The sequence below is a fragment of the Prunus mume genome, linkage group LG3 (assembly GCF_029339155.1).
Source record: "Prunus mume cultivar Tortuosa linkage group LG3, ASM2933915v1, whole genome shotgun sequence".
Taxonomy (NCBI): Eukaryota; Viridiplantae; Streptophyta; class Magnoliopsida; order Rosales; family Rosaceae; genus Prunus; species Prunus mume.
Genome location: NC_142700.1, coordinates 19,382,808 through 19,409,000, shown reverse-complemented (window position 1 = coordinate 19,409,000; position 26,193 = coordinate 19,382,808). Strand labels below are relative to the sequence as shown.

The following is a 26,193-nucleotide window of genomic DNA, read 5'->3' as shown; positions in this document are numbered from 1 at the left end:
AATTAAGCATAATATAATGCTCACGAAATTTAATTAAATTAATCTCCGTATATAGGTTCCCCAAGAACAGGCACGTATACCTACTAACATGCTAACCTGGGCTAAAGCCCAGGCAGCTTGTTTTTTTATAGACTAAATTAATATTCTAGCCTAGGTCACCTAAATAAAATATTATTAATTAATCCCATTAGGACTAGGCTATCCACCTAAATAAAATATTATTAACTAATCCTATTAGGACTAGGCTGACCAACAAATAAATAAAAAGAACAAAATTAGCAGAAACGTACTACTTGATTGATAGATTGATTCGTTTGGTGCTAACTCTTCATGTGTCTACAACAACAACAGAATGAGCATTTTTATGTATGAGACTTATTAAAAATCGACTTTGGAATAAGATAGGTGATGAGTTTCTTGCTAATTGTATGCTACTTCATATTGAAAGAGAATTTGCTGATAATATAAATAATGAATCAATAATTAGTGATTTTAATGCTGTGAAGACTTGAATGACACAACTTATATAAGTGTTATTTGAGGGGTAAGACTCATTATGTCTCCCGTGTATTTTTTTTGTTATCAATGAATTTACTCGTACCGTTGAGTTTTTAATAGGTTTGTATATAAGGTAAATTTAGCCCACGTCATTTTGAAATCCTGGGTCTGTCCCTACCCAAAAACCTTCTACCTTGATTCCAAAACTAACTCTAATTTAAGAAAACACGCAAACTACGCCCTTTATCTCCTCCAAGAATTTCATCACCACTCTCCCTCCAAGAAGTGTCGCTTTGCATGCGCTGCATGCAATCTTTAATATTACACAAGACTCTTCTAATATTTGTGTTTCAAAAGAAACGATAGAAAGGGACCTATTTATACTAAGGTAAGTCGGCAACAAGCAAATCCCATTGGAGAATATTGTTTGGTGGCGTAGAAGATATGCATGTGGTGTTGTCAATTTGGCATGTCATTAACAAGGTAACGCTGCCAGCAATTAAATTAGAGCATGAGGTGTCTCATGCTAGGCAAATGCATGATAAATACATGACAACTCAAGGTGATAATGCATACAATGAATGTAGGGCTGCCAGGTAGAAAATCTAATAGCCGCAGGTATTGCAAATGCAATAGGATTAGATGACAACTTACGTCACTTTTGAACTTAGTGATTTAACATGCATGAAGTGGGGCCCTATCCGACAAAACCAAAGGGGTGGACTTTAGATTTTGGGGTTCTGTGCGAAACTTAAACCGAGATTCTCACATAATCTAACACAAACTTATATCGTGGCATACAACAATTTTATTTTTAAGTAAAAAATCATCACCAATTAGAATGCAAGTCACAAATCAAATTTATAAAAATTTTGACATTTTAATTTGAGAAACTTAAATACCAGTATGTTCAGTATAAAGACTAGATTTTCCTTTTAGTGCTCGTTAACTATATAAAGACTTGTATATAATATAATTTAGATATATAAAGACTTGTAAACAATCAGCATGATGAGACAAGTCATGTAGATTGAAATTTAGATATATACCTGCATTTAACTTGAGATTTCAATTTGACTATTTGATTTTGAGTGCCCTTTATGAAATTTTTTTTCCTTTTTCCTTTAGCCCTTTATGAATTTAAGAATTAGTGTTTTTGATTTTTGATATTGAAATGGTTGATATTAGAAAAAAAATAAATTAAAGGATTGAAAAAAAAGAGCCAAAAAGATAGGTCAATAATGATTATTGCTTAGTAGAAAATAAGAGTGTAAGGAGGAGGAGCCATAAGTAGAAGTTATAGTGCTGCAAAACAAAGCTGCCAAAAACCCGTCCCTGTGTAAATGTCCTATATATGCGGGTTTTATATATACAATATTTGACATATTAATAACCCTAACATATACGTTAAAAAAAATTGGGGCCTTGAAAAATTGGAGGTCTTGTCAGGTGGCACCACTCGCACACCCTCAATGCCTCCCCTTTTAGATAAGCTCTTAAACATTCTTAATTACAGGAAAGAGACATCAACCAGTTGGAAAAATCTTTGCATCAGAGAAAGAAAAAGAACGAAGATTGCCACATCACATTTCTTATACATAGATGTAAAACGCATGCAATTTCACCACCAAAAGCCAATATAATCCAAAGTAACCTTCCAATTTGCTCATGGAGATTCAATGCCCTTCCTTCCAAGCCCTGTTTCCCTTCGCTTTCTTTGTGATCATGGTACTGAAAATAGGGAAGATCAGAGGCAAAACCAATTATTCTGCTTCAAATCTACCCCCAGGGCCATGGAAGCTACCCTTCATCGGAAACTTACACCAGCTCATCGGCTCTCTACACATCATGGACTAAGAGACTTGGCCAAGAAATATGGACCCCTTATGCACCTCAAGCTTGGAGAAGTTTCCACTGTAGTAGTTTCATCAGCAGAGTTTGCCGAAGAGGTGATGAAAACCCATGATCTTATCTTTGCATCAAGGCCCCCTATTCTTGCTGCAAAGATCTTGTCTTACGGCTCTACAAACATTGGCTCTGCACCATATGGTGAATACTGGAGATAACTACGAAAAATTTGCACGCTAGAGCTTTTAAGCACAAAACGTGTTCAATCTTTCCGACCTATTAGAGAAGAAGAGGTAGTGAATCTCATTCAATGGATTGCCTCAAGAGCAGGATCACCTATCAATCTTACTCAGGAAATTTACTCATCGACATATAGCGTCACTTCGCGTGTAGCCTTTGGAAAAAAACCAGGGATCAAGAAAAGTTCATATACGTTGTGAAGGAAGCTGTAAAGACATCGTCTGGCTTCGCTCTTGCAGATGTTTTTCCTTCTGTCAGTTTGCTTCAGCTCTTAAGTGGAATGAGGCCTAAACTTGAAAGGCTGCATAAAGAAGCTGACAGGATAATGGAAAACATCATCAAAGAACATCAAAGGGATATGGTAACTTCAAAAAGTGTCGAGGGTGAAGCAGAGGAAGACCTGGTAGATGCTCTCCTTAAATTTCACGAGCATGGCAGTGGGCTTGAGTTTTCCCTAACTACTGACAACATCAAAGCTGTTATCTTCGTAAGTACACACACTTTCTCTTGATATCATGTTTTAATAACACTTGGTAAACCTGCATTTAACCTCACAATCTGGAACCTGGCCCTTTCGAACAAGGCTCTACTCATTTTCTATCATTTGATTTCTAGCTTAGTTTTACACACATACACCACTATTTATAATTTGTAAAATAAACTTTTATATAATCATCAACAAGAGAGACGGCCTCCTGCTATGAGATTCCATTAGCACGTTTTATATACATAATATTTGTGGCAGTCTAACTTGAAATATTTAAGTCCCTGTAACAAATTCTCTTGTCCAACTCCATGAAACAATACTCACTTTGATCACCCAAAACTTATATGCTAGAATGCTGCGCACCGTGCATCCACAATCTACAATCAGATGTTTTCTGCTGTTGACTTAACCCGGCCCTTAATTGTTTAAAATAGTTCTAACTACTAAAGATGCTAAGTCCACATGTATTCCACCAAGCAACGTGGGCGTACTCAACACATAGATGTTTGTGCTCACCTCACCCTATCTAACAATCATCTCAACCATCTTGGCTATACATCTTCGAAGGATCTTGTGTCTCATTATCCACTCCCTTTAGAGCCACATACCTTCGGCTGGTTTAGACTCTGGAACAACCTGTAATGTCCCCACATAGTTGAGTATCGTTTGGTTTGGACTTAACTCCTCAGAAACTTAAAAGGCCTCAGACTATGGAAATACATAAACCTCACCATGACACCATATCTTTGAATCACCTCGACCACCTCAAGTAATCTTGGCTACCATGGTGAATGGATCTTGGGTCTCAGCATATTGGTAATTATGCCCCCAATCAATTTATGCATTTTGTTGAATTATAAGTGCTTAAGTTGATTTCAGGATTAGGAGTTTTGTTTTCAGCTTAGTTGTATTTCTTTATACTTAGTCCAGGTGTCATAGCTTGATTGGTTAGATAGTGAATGGCTGAGATTGCTTAGATGAATTGCATCCAGCTGGTACTGTGCTAACGACTATATTCTTCTCACACCAAGAGTGTGATATATTGTACTGAACACTGAGTAATGAGAATGTTCTCTCTGCTACACGTATAGCAGAGCAGCCTTGGATTTCATCAGACTCTCTCTCTCTTCTCTCTTCTCTCCAAATCATATTCTAAGATCCTAAAACTCTAACATGGCCTCAGAGCCTAGTTGCATCATCCAAAAGCTGGGCGTTGTTCTGTGAAGAAAATCGATCAAGGTGTGCTCATTCTAAGCTCACGAAGATGACTGAGTTTGATCAAGGGTCGAATATGAAAACATCTTGTTTTCAGGTGAATTCTGAAATACGTAATGGCTGGATCTGGAAGTTCAGAGGCTAGAATCCCCATTTTCTCAGGTGAGAACTATGAATTTTGGAGGATTAAAATGGTAACCATTTTCAGATCATATGGTTTATGGGGTTTGGTAGAGAAGGGGTTCTTAATCCCAGATTCAAAGACGAAGCAGGAATCTGAGGATGGTTCAGAAGAAGAAGTTGATGAGAAAACAGCTGCGATTCTCATGAAGGATGCGAAGGCCTTGGGTATCATTCAAAATGCTGTTTCTGATCAGATTTTTCCCAGAATTGCCAATGCTTGACTCTGCAAAGATGGCTTGGAATCGGCTATATTCAGAATATCATGGTGGAGAGCATGTTAGATCGGTAAAGCTTCAAAATCTTAGAGTGAATTTGAATACACTAGGATGCGTGATAGTGAAACCTTATCTGAATATCTTACTAGACTAACTGATTTGATTAACCAAATGAAAACATTTGGTGAAGTTCTGTCAAATGAGAGGCAGGTTCAGAAGGTGTTAATTAGTCTAAGTAAGAAGTATGATCCTATATGCATTGTGATTGAAAACACAAAGACACTAGAAACTGTGGATTTGCAGGAAGTAATTGCAATTTTGAAGAGTCAGGAGCAACGGCTTGAAATGCATAGTGTTGATACAGCTGAGAAGGCATTTGCCTCATTCACTGTGAGTGCAAAGGGTCAGAACAAAAGCACTTCTCAGTCTGGTTCATCTAAGTCACAGAAAAGCTGGAATTCTAAAGGGAAGTCATGGGAGGCAAAAGACAAGTCACAGCAGAATAATTATTCTGCACAGAACCACACTTCAACTCAGTTCTCAAATCAGGAAAACACAAAGCCTCAATGCAAGGTGTGTTCAAAGCATCACTTTGGTGAGTGCAGGTATAAGGGAAAACCAAAATGCTATAACTGTGACAGATTTGGACATCTTGCTAGGGACTGTACGGTGAGCAAAAATGTGCAGAAGGCTAATTGTGTAAATCAAATGGAGGTAACAGGAAATCTGTTTTATGCAAATTGCTCAACCACTGAGATCAAAGCCAATGAATGGTATATTGACAGTGGCTGCAGCAATCATATGACAGAAATTTAGAATTACTGGCTGATGTGAGAACTAATGTAGTGAGGAAAGTACAAATGCCAACTGATGCACTAGTGAGTGTAGCTGGTATTGGTTCACTGAGTATTGATACAGCAAAGGGCAAGAAATACATCAGAGAAGTTATGTACCTGCCAGGATTGAAAGAAAATTTGCTAAGTGTTGGGCAGATGGATGAACATGGGTATTGTCTGGTGTTTGGAGAAGGAATGTGCAGGATATTTGATAGTCCATCCATGGATTACCTCATCACAAAGGTGGAAATGAAGAGTAACAGATGCTATCCTGTCTCTTTTCTAGCTGAAAAACAGTTACTAATGAAGACTAGTTTTCTTCAATCCCCATGGATTTGGCACAAGAGACTTGGTCATCTGAATTTTGGAGGATTGAAGCAGCTAAGGGATAAAGAAATGGTACATGGTTTACCACAATTGGAAGAACAAAGTGGTGTGTGTGAAGGGTGCCAATTTGGAAAACAGCACAGAAATGTTTTTCCAAAAGATCAAGCATAAAGAGCAAGCAAAGTACTAGAGCTAGTACATGTGGATCTCTGTGGTCCCATGAGAAATGAGTCTGTTGCAAGGAACAGATATTTCATGCTGATTATAGATGATTTCACAAGAATGACTTGGGTATATTTCTTGAGAAACAAGTCAGAAGCCTTCTATTGTTTCAAGAAGTTCAAGTCCATGACTGAATTACAAATTGGACACAAGGTGCAATGCATAAGTGACAGAGGGTGGAAGTTTACTGTCTCTGATTTTTTGGAGTTCTGTGAAGCTAATGGCATTCAAAGGCAGCTTACAATGGCCTATACTCCTCAGCAGAATGGAGTAGTTGAGAGGAAGAATAGAACTGTCATTGAGATGGCAAAATCAATGTTACATGAGAAGGGAATGCCCTATTTCCTATGGACAGAAGCTGTCCATACAGCTGTCTATTTGCTGAGCAGATGTCCTACCAAAGCTCTCAACAACATTACTCCATTCGAAGCATATAGTGGAAGGAAGCCTGGAATTGCACACTTGAAAGTGTTTGGTTCTCTGTGTTATGTTCATGTGCCAACTGAATTGAGACACAAGCTGGAACCTAAGAGTACAAAGGGAGTGTTTGTGGGATATGCAACTTGTGAAAAAGGATATAGAGTTTTTGATCCTATTTCTAACAAGCTTTTACTGTCAAGGGATGTGACATTTGATGAAGAAAAAGCTTGGCATTGGACAGACAAAGATGGTTCAGTTATGACATCATACTCAATTGAAGACCAAGTAGACTTGGATTTGAAAACTGACAGTTCTAATGAGAACTCTACTGGTACACCTCAAACTTTGGATATGCAAGAGAGCACTTCATCAACTCCAGGTGATATAAGCAGTGAAGAAAGGAGAACCCAAGCTTATGATCACACCCCTCTAAAATGGAGAAGGCTAGATGATGTTCTAGCCCAGTGTAACTTGTGTATCATGGAACCAGAAAAATATGCTGATGCTGCTCAGGATGAATCTTGGCTTAAGGCTATGGAAGATGAACTGCAGATGATTGAAAAAAATGAAACATGGGAATTGGTAAATAGACCAACTGAAAAACCAGTGATTGGAGTTAAGTGGGTGTACAAGACAAAGCTGAATTTGGATGGCTCTGTGCAAAAGAATAAAGCAAGATTAGTGGCTAAGGGGTATGCTCAGAAGCCCGGACTGGATTATAATGAGACTTATGCACCTGTAGCCAGATTGGACACCATTAGAACTCTTGTTGCTTTAGTTGCTCAAAAGGATTGGAAATTGTTCGACTTGATGTGAAGTCTGCTTTCCTTAATGGTGTGCTGCAAGAGGAAGTTTATGTCAGTCAGCCTGAAGGTTTTGTAATTAAAGGCAAAGAAGACAAGGTTTATCGTCTGCATAAAGCTCTTTATGGTCTGAAGCAAGCCCCAAGGGCTTGGTATGGAGAGATAGATAGCTACTTCACTCACTGTGGTTTTGTGAAAAGCTTAAGTGAAGCAACTTTGTATACCAAAGTGAGGGGAGATAAGGAGATTCTAATTGTGTCTATCTATGTAGATGACATAGTGTACACAGGGAGCAGTCAAGCATTGTTGGCTGAATTCAAAGAAGACATGATGGCTAAGTATGAGATGAGTGATTTGGGTTTACTTCACCATTTCCTCGGCATGGGAGTTGTGCAGACTGTGTCTAGTATATTTCTACATCAAAAGAAATATGCTAGCACCTTGTTGAGCAAGTTTGGTTTGACTGAGTGCAAATCTGTGACAACACCTCTTGTTGCCACTGAGAAACTAGCTAAGGATGATGGGAGTGGAGCTGCAAATGAAGAACAATACAGAAGCATTGTTGGTAGCTTATTGTACTTAACTGCTACAAGACCAGACATTATGTATGCCTCAAGCTTGCTAGCTAGATTCATGCACTGTCCTACAAATAGACACTATGGAACAGCTAAAAGAGTTTTGAGATACATCAAAGGAACTCTGGACTATGGTCTTGAATATGTGAAAGGCAAAAGATCAATTCTAGTTAGTTACTGTGACAGTGATTGGGGAGGATCAGTTGGTGATTGCAAGAGCACATCAGGGTATGCTTTTAGTTTTGGAAGTGGAGTATTTTCTTGGGCCTCAGTAAAACAGAACTGTGTTGCATCTCTGCTGAGTATATCGGTGCAGTGAGGCTACTACTCAAGCTATTTGGCTCCGTTTTGTGCTAGAAGACTTTGGAGAGCTTCAAACTGAAGCTACTCGATTGCATTGTGATAATATATCAGCAATTGCAATCACTAAAAACCCTGTATTCCACCAGAAGACAAAGCATATTGACAGGAGGTATCACTTCATCAAGGATGCATTGCAAGAAGGAGTAATCAATTTGGACTACTGTCCTACAAACGAACAATTGGCTGACATTTTTAGCAAACCTCTGGCCAAAGACAGATTCAATTATCTCAGAGGCATGCTTGGAGTGAAATCACCTCAAGACTTAAAGGGGAGTGTTGAATTATAAGTGCTTAAGTTGATTTCAGGATTAGGAGTTTTGTTTTCAGCTTAGTTGTATTTCTTTATACTTAGTCCAGGTGTCATAGCGTGATTGGTTAGATAGTGAATGGCTAAGATTGCTTAGATGAATTGCATCCAGCTGGTACTGTGCTAACGACTATATTCTTCTCACACCAAGAGTGTGATATATTGTACTGAACACTGAGTAATGAGAATGTTCTCTCTGCTACACGCATAGCAGAGCAGCCTTGGATTTCATCAGACTCTCTCTCTCTTCTCTCTTCTCTCCAAATCATATTCTAAGATCCTAAAACTCTAACACATTTTCTCAATAAGCACCTTTTATTGCCTTCAACTGGTGTAGACACACCACAACTGGTGTAGTCTTTAATAATTCAAACAATGTTGGCAAGGACACCATCAAAATTATGGCTGGTCTTTTTCATCGATTTACCTCTACAAACACCGAAAAATTGGGTTATGACCTAGTTAAGCAAGTTCAGCTAATCCCTTACTTAAGTCCCTTCAGCCATTCAACACTTTTTCAACTAGTTCTTTTAGTCGAAACCATATGACACACTATAGAGTTGAAAAAGCTGGTTAAAACTATTCCTGCATGTAATTGTACATTAAAACTCCAATGTACAGCATTTGCATGATGTGTGATTTACTGATGAGAGAATTGTTGAATTATAAGCCTTAAGCTGACTTAAGAGTTAGTTCAATTAGTTTTTCCTTTTATTTTCTTTATGACAAGTGTAAGCTTCCTATTGGTTGCCTAGGTGAATGGCTGAGATCATCTTGTGATGTAAGAGATCCAGCTGCTGTGCATAACAATTATATCCCTCACACTATGTGTGTGAGGTTGTAAGAAGAACAGAGCTGTGAATGAAACTTTCTGCTGCTACACGTATAGCAGGCAGATTTTGATAATTCTTCTTGCCTCTTCCTCCTTTCATTTTCTTCTGCAAATTCTGAACGCACACACACCTGAAAACACTAACAAGTATTTCACGTGTTTGTTATTCTCCATAATCTGTCCCTGATATTTAAGGTACTCTTAACAGTCAACATTTATAACTGGTTTTTTGTCATTTAAGATTATTTATGTTGGGTTTAGGAATGGTTCTTTTTCTCTTTACTTAGAATTCTTTGACAATTCATAGGGAAAAACTAGTTTTTGATCATTTAATAAATTAATCACTTTCAGGATATGTTTTCTGCTGGGAGTGAGACATCAGCTACCGCTGTAGATTGGGCAATAACAGAAATGTTAAAAACTCCAAGAGTAATGAAAACGGAACAGAATGAAGTGAGAGAAGTGTTTAATAGAAAAGGACAGATAGATGAAACATCCATTGGAGAGATGAAATATTTGAACTTGGTTATCAAGGAGGCCCCCGGCTCCCCTGTTACTTCCAAGAGAATGCGGAGAGAAATGCGAGATTGATGGATACGAAATACCTGTGAAATCCAATGTAATCGTGAATGCATGGGCAATTCGTAGAGATCCCAATTACTGGAATGAGCCTGAGAGCTTTAATCCCAATAGGTTCCTCGATAGCTCGATTAACTACAAGGGAACAAACTTTGAATATATCCCATTTGGTGCTGGAAGGAGAATGTGAACTGGCGTGTCATTTGGTCTGGCCAACGTTGAGCTCCCACTTGCATTGTTGTTATACCATTTTGATTGGAAACTCCCCAATGGGATGAAGCATGAGGACCTGGACATGACTGAGGCCTTTGGCGCTGCAGTCAAAAGCTAGAAAAGACGATCTGCATTTGATTCCCATTCCTTATCATCCTCCGCCTATTGAAAAATCCCTATAAGATGCTTAACTGTTTGTATTTATCTGAGGGTAATCGTCGTTGTTTGTTTATGTTATCCTTGTAAGAACTACAAGGCCTAGTGTCTGTATTTAATTAAGAACCATGCATATTAACGCATTTTCTATCATCATGAGCAAATTAGCAGAAACACAAATACCAAAACTGGATAATGAGATGAGAGGTTCCCCAAATCTCCATTTCGTAAATTTGAATGCCTAATCAGTGCTGGGTTTGGATAATTTAGGGTTCGTCTTGTTCTACTTTTCTGCTATTTTTGGTATATTAGGACTTCCCTCTTTTTCTTCTTTTTTTTGGTCTGGTTGATATCCCGATCTTAACCAAAAAATAAAAACACAAAGAACAATATTATAGTCAATTACCAGAACAGAGGGCAAGCGGTATAGGACTTCTGAACCAGAATAATCACTCTGCAGCGTCACTCTAACCAAGGTCTAAAATACTGATGGTTTCAGAAATATTAGTAGTCCAAAAACATGGAAATTTCTATGGAAATATCGGGTTATTATCTATATCAAGTTGTTCAAGTTGGCAATGAATCCTAAGTTTAAAATTTCCCATAAAAACTACTTCAGACACTAACAACTCAAAATTCAAATTTACAAGTTTACACTGAAATACTTAACTACTTCAGCATCTCAAGTATTTTTCCCCCTCTATTTCTTTTGCATACTTCCACGCAGGATCTTTTCGATTCATATCTATAAAACAATACAATTAATATTTCTAAGATACAAGTGTGATGCATGTACGTCAAAAAAAAACTAGTATATTTAAAACATATTGAAAAGAAATTATACGAAACTTCAAATTATAGTTTATTACAGTCAAATTATACAAGTATGATGCATGTACGTAAAAAAAAGTAATAATGAATAAGACTTACTTGCAATCGAAAGATGAAGAGAATTCTTGAAATTGATGGAGTTATCTGGCAAGGGTAGAAATTAGGGTTGTACACGTACTATACAATACAATATATATATATATATATATATATATATATAGTCCATGTGTTAATATATTAATTTAGAGAAAAAAAAAAAAAAAAAAAAGGTAAGCACAAAGCTACAGCCGGTTGGAGTTAGGAAAGAAAAAGAAATATATTAAAGATATTAATTCTTGCCTATTACAATAAGGTAAGGCAAAAACAAAAAAAAAACTGAAACTTGTTTCGTTACAAAACAACGTCGTTTCACTATAAGATTGTTTTTAAAACTCTGCAACCAAAACGACGTCGTTTCGTTACAAACCTAAAAAAAATAAAAAATCAAGTCGTCTTCCTCGCGAGTTCATCTTCCTCAAAGAAAATTTGCAGACTTTCAATTCCTTCCGTTTCAGAAGATTCCAGATCTGATGCGCCTTGCAACGCTTTGCTCTGCCTAGCCACGCCTTACAACGCCTTCCGGTGCTAAGCGTGCAACTCACGAAACAGCCGGACGCCTCGGGCGTCTTCCTCCCGCCTCGCGCCGACGCGTGCGAAGGCATGCCTTTGAAAACACTGATCAATATATATAATAATCATTAAAGATACTTAAAGATAATCAAAACCTTGCATGCATTTGAAGGAAACAAAAATTTTCAGACAGGTAGGGAAAAAACCAGAAGAGGAAAACGCAAAACAGGTAAGATTGTTGAGGTGGGAGAAAGACATGGTTGTGTGATCAGAAGAATGCACAATGTACTTGACAGCTTTGCAACTCCAGAAAGGCAGAGAGAGAGAGAGAGAGAGAGAGATAAATTAATTAATTAATACATGTACAACTGGCGAATTGGAGCCATGGGGATAAATTAAGTTGACACAACAGACCATACGGGTAGGGCCAAAAGAGGAAGCATCAACGACTACAGAAAACATACAACAGAAAAGATGCTAATAATATGAGCCGGCTCTATTCAAACCATTATTAAATATGAGTTTATACATTTGATGAATTATAATGCACATTTTTCACTTCACATTCTCACATGCTCCTGCACGTGTGACGAATTTTCAAGCCTAACACGTGAACAACATATTTTGAGTGACGTGGAGCATGACACGCTTTGATACCATGAACGAAGTTGAGATTCCATCCCAAAACCAATTGGCAATGGGGGAGTAGCGCCCAATACCTTATAAGCCCTTGCAAGTTTTTCTAACTTTTCAATGTGGGACATTTTTCACTTCACATTCTCACAATTATCTGCTAGGATCTGCTTGGATATTCCAAAGGTTAAAAGTAAGTCATTCAACATCCACTATATTAATAGGGAGAAAATAAAAGAAAAACTTTTTGCCATGGACAAACGGAAGCAAAACGTCTAACTCCTTCATCAATCAAAACCCACCAAACCCTGCCCATTATTTTTTATTTGATCGTTTTTGTTTCTTCTCTCATACACAAGCTTCTTTTTTTTTCAGATTGATTAGTTGGTTAGGATTATTGTCGTTGTTGTTGTTGTTGTTGTTGAAAGGTTTTGAATATTCTTGATGCTTTTCATTGAACAATAATCGTATGATAATTATATACAGAGCAATCTCCTCACAATCTCCTCCTAGCAATTAGCTTTCTTGCTGTAAATCAAATTGTATTTATGTCTATATTATTTTCTGCCTTAACTAAACTTCCTATATTTATATAAATAGGGACTTTGTGTAAATTGTTTAATACAAGGAAATATATTCTCTACAAGAATCACATGACATGATTGTTGACGCAAGGTTATATAGGGGGCCTCGACATCATGAGTTTTCATCATCTCTTTGTCATACTCAGCTGATGAAATCAAATAACTGTGGTTGAAACTTCTCCAAGCCTCAATGCATAAGAGGTCCATATGTCTTGGTCAAGTCTCTTAGTTTATGATGGGGTAGAGAGCAAATGAGCTTATGTATGTTTCCTGTAAAGGGTAGCATGCATGGCCCTAGTGGTAGATTTGAAACGGAGTCTTTGCTTTTGCCTCTGTTCCCTATTTTCAGTACCAAAAAGATAAAGAGTATTTACATCTATGCATATATAACATACGATGTAGCTATGTCTTTTTCTGATGCAAAGATTCTGCAAACTTGGTTGGTATCTATTTCCTTTTATAATAATTACTATTGTTATTCTTCACGTGCATCGTTTCAGTTCTTTTTTTTACTAATAAGTCCAAGCCCACTAGAAATGAAGGACTCTGGCAAGTGTGTTATTAGTCCAACAGATAGTACACAGAGAAAGAAAATAGAATTCAACAATTGGCCAATCCGATGTATTATTTAATCGAGGATGTGTTGCCATGTGTTTTTCCTGGTGCTAAGATTCTCTCAACTCTCTACATACAGCAAATCTAGGAAATAAATACAAATAAACAGGAAAATAAATCCTTTAGGGATTACATCTCATTACACCCCCGTAAGTTGACTGGGCGGGGGAGCACAGGCAGCTTGGACTGAAGTAAAGAAAACGGAGTAGGAGATAGACCCTTAGTAAAGATATCAGCAATCTGATCAGCGGTAAAACAATAAGCAACGCGCAACTCATTGTCCCCCCACCTTTTCACAAACAAAATGATAGTCAACCTCGACATGGAAAGTGTGAGTGTGAAAAACAGAATTAGTTTCAAGATAGAGAGAGAGAGAGCACTAATATTATGACACCAAAGCTTAGGACAAGGAACTGGAAGATCAAGATCAAGAAACAAGGCGGCAGTGTAGGCAATCTGGCAGTACTCGAACTCAGTATCTGTAGCGGGGAGACACCGCGTTGCTTCTTTGAGCTCCAAGAAATTAAGTTAGTACCGAAATAAAAGCAATAGCCACTAGTGGAGCGACGATCATCGAGATCCCCCACATAATCGGCATCAGAATTGGCATTGAGATAAAGAGTTCTTGGCGAATAGAGTAACCCATGAATAAGCGTGACATTGACATAACGGAGAATGCGCATAATAGCCAGACAATGAATAGTATTGGGTTTATGCATAAACTTACAAACTTGATTAACAGCAAAGGCAATGTCTAGGCGAGTAAGGGTTAAGTACTGAAGAGCACCAACAATACTAAGGTACTCAGTGGGATCAAACAGAAGAACACCATCAGAGATGCTAAGACGACAACAACTGACAACCGGTGTAGGCATGAGTTTGGCTTCGTGCATGTTAGCACGCTTGAGGAGATCCACAGCATATTTGGTTTGAGTAAGAGATAGAATGGACGAAGTACAAATAAGCTCCATGCCCAAAATATAATGAGCGGGCCCAAGATCCTTCATAGAAAATTGAAAACCATTAGCCACTAAGCGAGAGTTGGAATGATGAATAAAGCCAACCGAATTTCGCTTGACACGAAAAACCCACTTATTCGGCAACACATTCATAGTGGAGTACAAGGGACTAAATTCCAAGTCCTAGCACAAAGAAGAGCATTAAACTCATCAGCCATGGCAAGACACCATTCCTTATGCTTATTTTAACCTATGAAAAAGATGTAAGCTCAACAGTACCATCAGTAGAAGATAAAACCAACGCATGATAAGCATATTTAGGATTGGGTTTATGGATACCGGTTTTAGCAAGAGTAACTATCAAATAAGTAGGGGAGGCACTTACTAGAGACGTATCAGAAATAGGAGGAGAAGATGTACCAAATGAAACAGGTGCTGCGGTTTGGGTTCCTAGTTAGGTATGAGAGAATCGAGAAGCTAAAGGTGCAGCGGGACTAATCGACAGGTGAGAAGGGCATGAGGAATCAGTTGGAGGCATGATTGGGGAGTTATGGATGGGTGATGGCAGATATGGATGAGGCAGGGCTAGAAGCACGGGTTATTGTGGATGCGGGAAGGTCGGGAGCTAGAGAAGGGTGGTGGGCTGAGGTTGTGATGCTAGAAGGTGTGGGTTGCAGGAAGAGAAACGCGGGCCAAGAGGATGAGAGGTGGGTCTGACGACGAAGAATGGTTTGGAGCAGGAGTAGCCTGAGCCTTATTAAATGAAAAAGAAAATTCATCAAATAACAAATGACGCGATAAAAAAACACGATTGGAAACTAGATCGAAGCACCAATAACACTGATGGTTTAAAGAAAAACTAAGAAACACACATTTAAAGGACCGAAATTGGAATTTATTACTATTATATGGCCGTAAATAAGGAACATATGCGCACCCAAAAGTTTTTAAAAACGAATAATTAGGTTCTTTTTGAAACAAAATTTCATAGGGTGATTTGTGCTGAAGCAACTTAGAAGGAAGACGATTAATGAAATAAACGGTGAGCATTGCCTTTGCCCCATATGGAGGAGGCATAGAAGCATGGGCTAAAAGAGTGAGCCCGACGTCAACAATGTGACAATGCTTATGTTCAGCTAAGCCATGTTGCTTAGGATGATGTGGACAATAAAGATGATGATGAATGCCATGATGAAATTGAAAAAAATCCTGAAATTGATGACTAGCGTATTCCCCACCCCCCATAGGATTGAAAGGCCTTAATCATAGTAGAAAACAGATTTTCAACTAAAGTTTTAAATTTAACAAAGTGAGAGAAAACCTTTGATTTCAATGTCATCATAAAAATCAAAGAACAATGAGAAAAATCATCAAAAAAATAAAACATAATAATTAAAACCAGCAATAGATTCAACTCCACACATCAAAGTGAATAAGTTTCATCGGAGAATAAGAGATAGAAAAAGATGGACTAAAGGGTAGTTTAACACTTTTACCCAACGAACATGATTGATAAAAAGAACTAAACATATAGCCCGAAGATGGCAGTTTATTATGTGATAACAAAAATTGCAAAGTAGATGAAGTAGGATGACCAAGGCAAGAGTACCACACGGAGCGGTCAATGCGGACACCTAGTAAAGCAACATGATCAGGCAAAACTTGAAAAGACTGATTTTCTATAAAAGAAAATGGATATAGGCCATTGCTACTCTAGCTCCAGAAAGGCGTCCTCCTCGTCGCCAAATCCTCGATAAAATAACAATCAATAAAAAAAAGTGAAGAAACAATGGTTGTCAGTAGCAAATTTATGAACAGATAAAAGAGGAAGAAAAAGGACAGTGAAGAACATCATTAAGGTTGAAAGAAGAATTATTGTGAGAGAAACGAGAGTGACAAATATTTTCAATAGGCAAACCGGTTCCACCAAGTACACCTCCAACATTGTCGGAACCATGATACTCTCTAGCAAGGGATAAGTATCTCAATTCGTTGGTAATATGAGTGTTAGCACCGGTATCAGCAACCCATTGTTGATGGCCATTGTGCGAAGGATGTTAAGCAGTCATGCCTTGAAGACGAGATGGAGGTGAAGGCACAGAAGAAGCCTTGAAAGGACAGACAGCAGCGATGTAGCCAAAACCATGACAATTGAAATATTAAATAGGCCCACGGGTAGAAGGAGGCCCAAAAGAGGAAGGAGTAGAGCCAGAAGGCGGTGAGCCAATAACACTAGGCCCAAAAGCACTGCCGAGGCCTTTGCGATGTGGACCCGGCGAGGGCGTTAGCGGGACCGCCTCGAACTTCCCGAAACCGAGGCAAACCTGCGGAGACCCCGACATCACACCTGCGCGGGTTCACTCCTTAAAACTATGTCCTCATTTACCATAGAGGATTTAGGGCACGAGACTTTCTGCCGAAATTTCTGCAGAGTCTTCCTGTAAATTGAACATTTCCCCAAAATTTCCACTTGCATAAAATACATTTTATAACCCAACCGGCAGCACGCACAATATAATCTCATGCAATTTACAAATGGCCTCCGGCCTTCAAATGATTCTAGCAGAACTGCCCACAATGTTTTTAAAATAACTTAATGCGTCAAACATGCATATAATAAATTCAAAATCTATTTATGCACACCTTCACTCACTCAGTCTACAGGACCAATCTCAATTCAATCAAGTTTCGGGACCAACAACAAGGTCCGAACCAATCTCAATAATACCACCTAAGTGGGGTCTAATCTGTGGCTGCACCTAGTAACTTTAGGCTGCCTACGTACCCTACTAAGGAATCAAGCCACACGTAGCTCTTTCATATCTATCCTGGCTCCTAATATCGAATAAACCATTACCGCCATACAATTTCATATATTCTAGGATTTAATCATCACAACTCACCAAACACAATCATAATATCTCCCCATACGCCGGAACATCCAAAATTACGTCTGGGACCTATCGCACGCGGATAAACCTACGACACATGAGAACTCATCAACATATCACATAATCCCTCATACGGACGGGACGCACCCGGCCTCGTATGGGAGCACAATCACGCCGGCTAATCCAAAGGCGTGCGACCTCACCTGGGGCTACATTCTCACCCTCATACAATCATATCTCTCCTCATCGTCGGACGCCTGACCACGTGTGGGGTCTGCAACACGCCGCTAATCCAAGGCGCGCGACCTCCTGGGCACGGCTACATTCTCACTAGCCTCACACAATCATATCTCCTCATACGCCGACGCACCCGCCACGTGTAGGGTGCATCAACATGCCGGCTAATCCAAAGACGCGTGCGACCTCACACCGGGCTGGCTACATTCTCACCAGCCCTCATACTGTCCACTTTGGCTGGCTACATTCTCACCAGACACACGGGTTTAAAGGCCTCAACATGATCACAATATGGGGGGGTACGTGGGGTAGTGCGTATAGCTCTGTAAACTAACATTCGATCGCTTTATTTACCTTTATACATCCACACAATTAATTATATAAAATATAATTTCTACTACTAAATAAACCTCAACCCTGATATAGCATCTGATAATTCCGCAATTTAAATCATATAATAATATCCTAAATTCACGTATAAACCATTTAACTCAACAACGCTCAAGACCTGTCACTAAGGTCATTCTAACCCTCCTGGGATGATAGAACTACAACGAAAGTCTAGCGGTCAACCCAGGGTCAAACTACCCAAACTTGGTCAAACAGGCCCGCGGGGCCCACGACCTCAAATTCGATCCGAAAGTTCCTATAGGTTCTACGGGCTCTAGGACACATGTCACTGCAAGTTTGGCCCGATCAGACGGTCGGATCACTCACGATCGCACGATCGGACGGTCACTAAAACCCTAACCCTAGGGTTCGCATTTACGGAGTATCCGGGACTCCATTTACGATCCGTCGAATACTACATGATCACAGTAATACCTAGATCAACATATTATAACCGGGACCATCCAGCGGTCCAAACCTAGCAAACCCAAAAATATACGATATGCGATATCCGTTCGAACTCTAACGGTATCCAAAATGAGATCCGAGCACACCTACGCGCTCATGACATCGAGAGGATCACGGTGGGACAAAAATGCCCTCGACTACAAAGTGCCCACCCAGCGCCGCCGCAGCCGTGTGCGTGGGTGTCTAAAGCGATATCGCATCACCGGAAAACTTCCAAATCGTGAGCCAAGACTCCTACCCTAGGTAATACACCTAATTTGGAGTCACTTTTGTTCTTGTGCATACCCCAAAAATTGACCGGAGGTGGCCGGAATCGCGATCGCAAAACTGGCCGAATTTCAATTCGCAGATCGAGCTACTTAGCCTCAAAATTTATGTAATCCTACCCAACCATCAGCTAGAGCTCGGAAAATAGGTGAGAAACCATACCTCACTTGCCGGAATCGGTGGCCGGACGACGGAGAACGCAAGCCGGCGAAGTTTCGCGAACCGAGCCGCATTTTCTTTGATTTTCGGCGAGAGCACGGCGGCCCGATCATTTTGGTACCGCCCCGTCAAGTTTGGTGGCGGACGAGAGCACGGCCGGCCAAAATGTGGCCGGCTGTTCGGTCGTCGCGAAAACCGGAGAGAGAGGGAGAGCGTGGAGAGAGAGAGAGAGAGAGAGGCGGGGCAATTCCGTCTTTTAACCAAAAATCCACTTCAAAATATTTACGATTATGCCACTGAGCTTCATTTGATCATATCTCTCCCGTTACAACTCCGATTCGAGCCCACTACGTGTCTACGGACTCAGCTCACTGTGCTCTACGCAACGGTACAACTGAAATTCCCAAATTCCTTCCGAATAATAAAATGCTCAAAATACCCTTATCCCGCGGGTAATTTCTCAATTCCACTTAAATAAATTAAAACATGAGATAAATTTGGGGTCGGGGTGTTACAAGCGTTGTTAGGTGTGCCAAAAAAACTACAACCTAAGGAAAAGCCAGAGCGCGAGGACAAGAAAAAACCACGATTGCTAAAATCGCGACCACCAGGACTAGCAAATTTGTGATCGCCATAACCAAGACCACCATGGGAAGCCACAATGGTATCGCACTGAAGAAATAGCGAGAGAAGAAGAAGCTGAAGTCGGCATTACGCAAAGAGAAGAAAGCTTCAAAAGGCGACATATTGATGGGTGTCTCACGAGCTTGAGCAGTGGCAACAATGTTTTCATGAAGGGGACCAACGTTGTTCATAACCACAGCAAGGAGATCAGAATCGAAATGGGAGCACCGGCAAAAGCCAAGTTATCCACAATAAATTTAATGCAATCAAGAAAACCGATGATGAAAGAATCACCACGGGCCGTGCAAAGCAAATCACTGCGTAGTTGAAGAAGACTATTTTGATTCGAAGAAGCGAAATGAGTCTTAAGCGCGTGGTTTTGGTAGCAACGGTGGTGAGGACCTTATGGTGAAGAGAACTATTGATGAGAGTTTGAAAAGCTGATCTTTCTGGACCCAATCATCATATTCGGGTTTGGGGATGAGAGACAGAGGAGAAGAATCATCATTCTTAGCCTTGGGATCGAGAATAGTCAGAGGAGGAGACATCCCTAAACCATCAACAAAGCAGAGCAAGTGATGGCTGCTAAGAACAGGAACAATCTACGCTAGCCATGTTGGATAGTTATCACGCTCGAGACGAACAGAGATAACGTGATTGATACTAGTGAGTTCAAGAACCGGAGAAGAAGAAGCCATGGGCTTCCGAAAAATAAGAAAGGAACAAGAAAAAAAATGAAGGATCTCAAGCTCTAATACCATGAAAGGTTTTGAATATTCTCAATGCTTTTTATTGAACAATCATATGATAATTATATAAAGAGCTTTACTTGGTATCTACACAAAGGATTTCAATTTAAATTCTTAACTCCACTGTTATTAAGTTATACTCTTGGCAGTGTACAATATTTTGGACTAATCAAACACTCGGCAGAGCCCTTTGAAAATAAGTATTTATATATCCTCGAGATCCAAGTTATCCTTTGAAAATAAAGAAAATAGAAAATGTGGAACGATCTCACCTTTGTTAATTGAGGTTGTTAATTATCAAGTACCGCTGGAAAAGGATACCAATCAGATTTTTTTTTTTTTTTGGTCAAAACCAATCAGATTTAGAACGCGTGAAATCTGACCAAAGCATTGACATTTTGTTTTATATACTACTTATTTCAAGTAAATTGATTGCTCCAAAGCTACCTCTAATAAAATATTTATTTCAAGCAATAATACTAGACCTTAAGACAACTATCAAAGAACAGCCATCCTCAGACAAATAGCTCTTAAATATTATTAATTAAAAGAAAAAATAATAATAATAATTTAGGAAGAAGGTTGCTACATCATTTCTTATACATAGATGCCAAATGCATGAAGGATCACCAAAAGCCACTATAATCCAAAGTAACCTTTGTTTTCCCCATGGAGATTCAGTGCCCTTCCTTCCAAGTCCTGTTAGCCTTCTTGCTCTTTATGATCATGGTACTGAAAATAGGGAAGATCAGAGGCAAAACCAAGTACTCAGCCTCAAATCTACCGCCAGGGCCATGGAAGCTACCCGTTATAGGAAACCTGCACCAGCTCGCTGGCTCTCTACCACATCAAAGACTAAGAGACTTGGCCAAGAAATACGGACCGCTTATGCACCTAAAGCTTGGAGAAGTTTCCACCGTAGTAGTTTCTTCAGCAGAGCTTGCCAAAGAGGTGATGAAAACCCATGATGTTATCTTTGCATCCAGGCCCAATGTCCTTGCCCCAAGGATCTTGTCTTACGATTTTACAAGCATTGTCTTTGCACCATATGGTGAATACTGGAGACAATTACGAAAAATTTGCACTCTAGAGCTTTTAAGTGCAAAACGTGTTCGATCTGTTAGAGTTCTTAGTTTATATATGTATTTTCAGATTTAGGAAGAGATGTATTTTCTGGAGATTTCAGCTAGAGAGAATGAAGAGAAAAATGATGAAGGTACTGTTCTATATGAATTCTTACGTTCTTCCGCTTACATAGAGGAGCGTGAGAGAAATGTGATTCTCTTCTAACAGAATTACAACTGTCACCCTATTAGGTGCTTACACGTGTCATACCAAATCTAAGCTAGAGAATCCACCTAGACTATGATCTAATGGTTCTCATTACATCATTTAAAATAGACAGAACAACAAAAAAATAGAAAATTACTTCTGCTCTAACAAATCGAGGCCCGAGCGATCAAGCCCGAACAACTCGGACAGGGACGAATCAGCCGGATTAAATCAGCGAGCAGGAAAATCAGCGAGCAGTAGAAAATCAGCCAGAAAAGGATTATATTTCAACACTCCCATCTAATCCTTTAGCTGATTTCACTCCAAGCAAGCTTCTCAACCTCACAAACCGATCCTTAGGCGAGCCTTAGTCAAAATGTCTGCTATCGATCTTGTCTTGCAGTACACCAGTTCGATTTCTTTTGCTTGAATGGCTTCCCTTATGAAATGAAATTTCCTGCTGATGTGCCTTGTCTTTTGGTGATGAACTGGATTCCTTGCCATTGCAATTGCAGAGGTGTTGTCACATAGAATTGAAGTCCCTTCTACCATTCTTCACTAAAATCTTCAAGCACAAATCTAAGCCACTTAGCTTGTGAAGTTGCTTCTGCAGCGCTCACATACTCGGCTTGGTGTAGATAAAGCAACTGTGTTTTGCTTGATGGAAGCCCAAGAGAACATGCCGAGCCTAGTGTGAAGGCATATCCTGAGGTGCTCCTCATATCATCCTCACTCCCCCAGTCACTATCCACGATACCCAATTAGATTAGCTGTTTTCCCTTTTCAAACTCAATTCCAAAATCTAATGTGCCTTGTATGTATCTCAGCACCCTTTTAGCAGTTCCCATGTGTTTCTTTGAGGGTTTGTGCATAAACCTAGCAAGCAAGCTAGATGCAAACATGATATCTGGTCTTGTGGCAGTCAGATACAGCAGACTCCTACAATCTGTCTGAATTCATTTTCATCTGCTGCTTCACTTCCATCTTCTCTACACAATTTCTCATTCACCACTAATGGAATTGCCACTGACTTGCAATCTCTCATTCCAAACTTCTCAAGAATTTTCATGGCATATTTCTTTTGATGAATGAAAATATGCTTATCAGTTTGTTCCACTCCCATGCCAAGAAAATGGTGCAACATACCCAAGTCTGTCATCTCATAGTGTTGCATCATATCTTGTTTAAACTCTTCAAGCATTTTAGGACAGCTTCCAGTATATATAATGTCATCTACATAGAGTGAGACAATGATAATACCTGAGGTGTCACTTGTTTTGATATAGAGAGTAGCTTCACTTAAGCTCTTCTTAAAACCTGCAGTGTTGAAATAGGCATCTATTTCATCATACCAGGCCCTTGGGGCTTGTTTCAGTCCATATAGAGCCTTGTTCAACCTGTACACCTTGGTTTCCTTGCTCTCTTGTACATATCCTTGAGGTTGTTCAACATAAACTTCCTCCTTTAGAATGCCATTGAGAAAGGCAGACTTCACATCCAGTTGAAATAAAGGTTACCATTCCTTTTGTCTGCAAGAGCAATCAAAGTCCTAATGGTGTCTAGCCTTGCCACAGGGCAAAAGTCTCATTGTAATCAATACCGGGCTTTGTGAGTAGCCTTTAGCCACTAACGAGCCTTGTTTTTCTGCAGTACCATCAGATTCAGTTTAGTCTTGTAGACCCACTTAACACCAATCACGAGGTTTAGCAAATGGTCTCTCGACAAGTTTCCAAGTGTCATTTTTTTCTATCATTTCCGATTCAGCTTCCATAGCCTTTCTCCATGACTCATCTTGAGTTGCATCTTCATAATTTTCAGGTTCCACAATACACACATTACATTCAGCCATGATTTCACTTACACTTCTCCATTTCTTTGGTGTGTGATCAAAGAAATGAGAACTTTCACCCATGCCTTCATCTTGCAGAGTGGTATCTTCAACTATTTGAATTTGTGTATCAAGCTTTGACTTGGTTCAGCTCGTAATGTGACTTCTTCATTCATTTGCGTTGATATATCAAGCTTTGACTTGGTTCACAGCTTTGATTCTCGTGAGGCAAAGGGACTACCATCTCTTCTTCATTTGTATTTTCCCACTTCCATAAGCCATTTTCATCAAATTGCACATCTCTGGACAGAATTATCTTCCTAGTACTTGGATCAAACAGCCTATATCCCTTTTCACAGAGACCATAGCCTACAAAAATACACTTGTGACTGTTTTCTTCAAGCTTATGCCTCAATGCTGAAGAAATAAGCACATGACAAGGTGATCAAATATTTTTAAATGGGCAATTCCTGGTTTTCTGCCAGTATAAGCTTCAAATGGTGTTATCTTGTTAAGAGCCTTGGTAGGACATCTATTTAGCAAATAGACTGCTGTATTTACAGCTTCTGCCCAAAACTCATAGGGAACACCTTTCTCATGCAACATGGACTTGGCCATTTCCACTACTGTCCTGTTCTTCCTCTCGGCCACTCCATTTTGCTGTGGAGAATATGCCATAGTTAGCTGCCTTTGAATACCAGATTCCTCACAAAACTTGTTGAATTCTCCAGATAGAAACTCTCCACCCCTGTCACTTCTCAAGCCTTTTATCTTATACCCACTTTGCAGCTCAGTCATAGCTTTGAATTTTCTAAAACATTCCAATGCACTTGACTTATTTCGATGAAGTACACCCATGACATTCTAGTAAAATCATCTGTGTAGAAAGTACTGTTTCGGATAATGATTCTGTTTTCATTGGTCCACGGATGTACATGTGAACCAATTCAAGGGTTTGAAGCTCTCCAAGTGGATTCCAAAGGAAAGAATCCCTATCTGTTTTCCAAGCATACAACCATCACATACAACTGACTTCTGCTCCAAGTGAGGTAAGCCATGAACCATCCCTTGATTCTCAAGCAATTTTATACTTCTTTCATTTAAATGCCCTAGCCTTTTATGCCATGTCTGCAAGCAATGGGTGACACTTGCTTTTAGAACCAACTCACTCGCATGAGCATCATCGTCAATGGAAAGCATCTGTTATTTGTCATCTGCACCATTCACAATCAGATTTTCTAGTGCTGATTGTCATAAACACTCACCTCATTTCCTCCAAACACAAGGTGATAGCCATGTTCCATCATTTGCCCAACACTAAGCAGATTTTCTTCAAGGCCAGGTACAAGCATTACTTCATGAATGTGCTTCTTGCCTAACTTAGTTTTTATCACCAAACTCCCTTTTCCAGCAACTGGGACCACTTCTCCAGTTCCCATCTTCACCTTAGAGCTCAAATTCCTTTGAATATTGACCAAAAGTCCCTCATCTCCTGTCATGTGGTTACTACAACCCTTTGTCAATATACTGAGTGATTTACCTTCACATCAGTTGCAGCATTACACACATAAAACAGAGTGCCACAATCTTCCTCCTGATTTGCATAATTCACTTTCTGCACATTCTTGTGTCCATAGCAATCTCTGATCATATGTCCAGGCTTCCCACAACCATGGCATTTAGGTTTTCCTTCATACCAACATTTTCCATAATGAAATCTGTCACAATTTTTGCAGGCCATTTTGTTTCCATCGTTGGATTTCCAATTTCTCTGAGATATTTGATCTGCAGACGCAATTCCATTTTCAAGGTTTTTTCTACCAACATTCGGACTAGGGTCAGGGTTTTTTCTACCAACATTCGGACTAGTGAAGGCCTTTTCTGTAGAATTCTCAGTGTGTCTATCCAATCTGAGCTCAAAGCTCTTCGGTGAAGCAACAACCTCTTGAACCTCAAGTGTTTCAAGGTCCTTAGAGTGTTCAATTACAGAGCAGATAGAATCATAAGATTTAGGTAAACTAAACAATAGTTTCTGGACAATTCTCTCTCTAGATAGTTCCTCACCATAACTCTTCATATGATTTACTATATCAAACAACTTAACCAGATATACAGATAAAGATTCACTATCCTTCATGCGGGTATATTCAAATTCCCTACGTAGCCCTTGCAATTTGACATTTCGTACCTGTTTATCTCCTCTGAATTCCAGCTTGAATATCCCGGGCACCCTTTGAGGTCTCCTCATTCACAATCCTGAGGAACAAGCGATCTGCGCACTTTGGATCAATCCAAGTGCACGAGCATCCTTCATCAGAACCATCATAAACTTCTCAGTGTCTACAGCCTCCTCTTTCTCCTTCTTCGGATCTAGGTCACTTAACGATTCTCAACCGGATCCCATAAACCATGAGATTTCAGAATAGTTTTCATTCTGATACTCCAGAACTCATAATTTTCTCCATTGAAAATTGGAGTTCGCAGCTCAGAGGTACTCGATCCTGCCATATTAGACATTGGATTTGAGAAATCGCGATCTTCAGATGAGCTCAAGTTCTAGCTCAAACAAAAACCAATTTCTCCGATTCAATCACAGATTCACGCCCAGCTCAAGCAATCGAACCTGGCTCGCGATACCATGTTAGAGTTCTTAGTTTATATATGTATTTTCAGATTTAGGAAGAGATGTATTTTCTGGAGATTTCAGCTAGAGAGAATGAAGAGAAAAATGATGAAGGTACTTGTTCTATATGAATTC

The 26,193-nt window shown here is 39.5% G+C and overlaps 2 protein-coding genes and 1 pseudogene across 2 annotated transcripts; 1 reads left to right on the top strand and 2 right to left on the bottom strand.

Annotated features, from left to right (window-relative positions):
* The first annotated feature begins 2,166 nt into the window (after positions 1-2,166).
* On the top strand, positions 2,167-10,345 carry LOC103326712 (cytochrome P450 71D11-like; annotated as a pseudogene).
* A 12,184-nt stretch (positions 10,346-22,529) lies between these two features.
* LOC148919010 (uncharacterized) lies at positions 22,530-24,934 on the bottom strand. Its single transcript, XM_089048760.1, has 4 exons — positions 24,701-24,934; positions 24,469-24,635; positions 23,997-24,246; positions 22,530-23,096 (listed from the first exon to the last, which is right to left on the bottom strand). The coding sequence occupies exons 1-4, from the start codon at positions 24,932-24,934 to the stop codon at positions 22,530-22,532; spliced, it is 1,218 nt and encodes a 405-aa protein (XP_088904886.1).
* Positions 24,935-24,954: 20 nt separating this feature from the next.
* LOC148919009 (uncharacterized) lies at positions 24,955-25,572 on the bottom strand. The gene has a single exon (XM_089048759.1). The coding sequence runs from the start codon at positions 25,570-25,572 to the stop codon at positions 24,955-24,957; it is 618 nt and encodes a 205-aa protein (XP_088904885.1).
* Between the last annotated feature and the right edge of the window lie 621 nt (positions 25,573-26,193).

Excerpts from the sequence above, each read along its gene's own strand:
- LOC148919010 (XM_089048760.1), bottom strand. The coding sequence starts at position 24,934 with ATGACAGGAGATGAGGGACTTTTGGTCAATATTCAAAGGAATTTGAGC. Across the intron at positions 24,247-24,468 it reads TTACCTCACTTGGAGCAGAA|AAAATTCAAAGCTATGACTG; the intron begins GTCAGTTGTATG and ends GGAATGTTTTAG. Across the intron at positions 23,097-23,996 it reads ATGAGTTTTGGGCAGAAGCT|TCTGCCTTTCTCAATGGCAT; the intron begins GTAAATACAGCA and ends CTGGATGTGAAG.
- LOC148919009 (XM_089048759.1), bottom strand. The coding sequence starts at position 25,572 with ATGAAGGATAGTGAATCTTTATCTGTATATCTGGTTAAGTTGTTTGAT.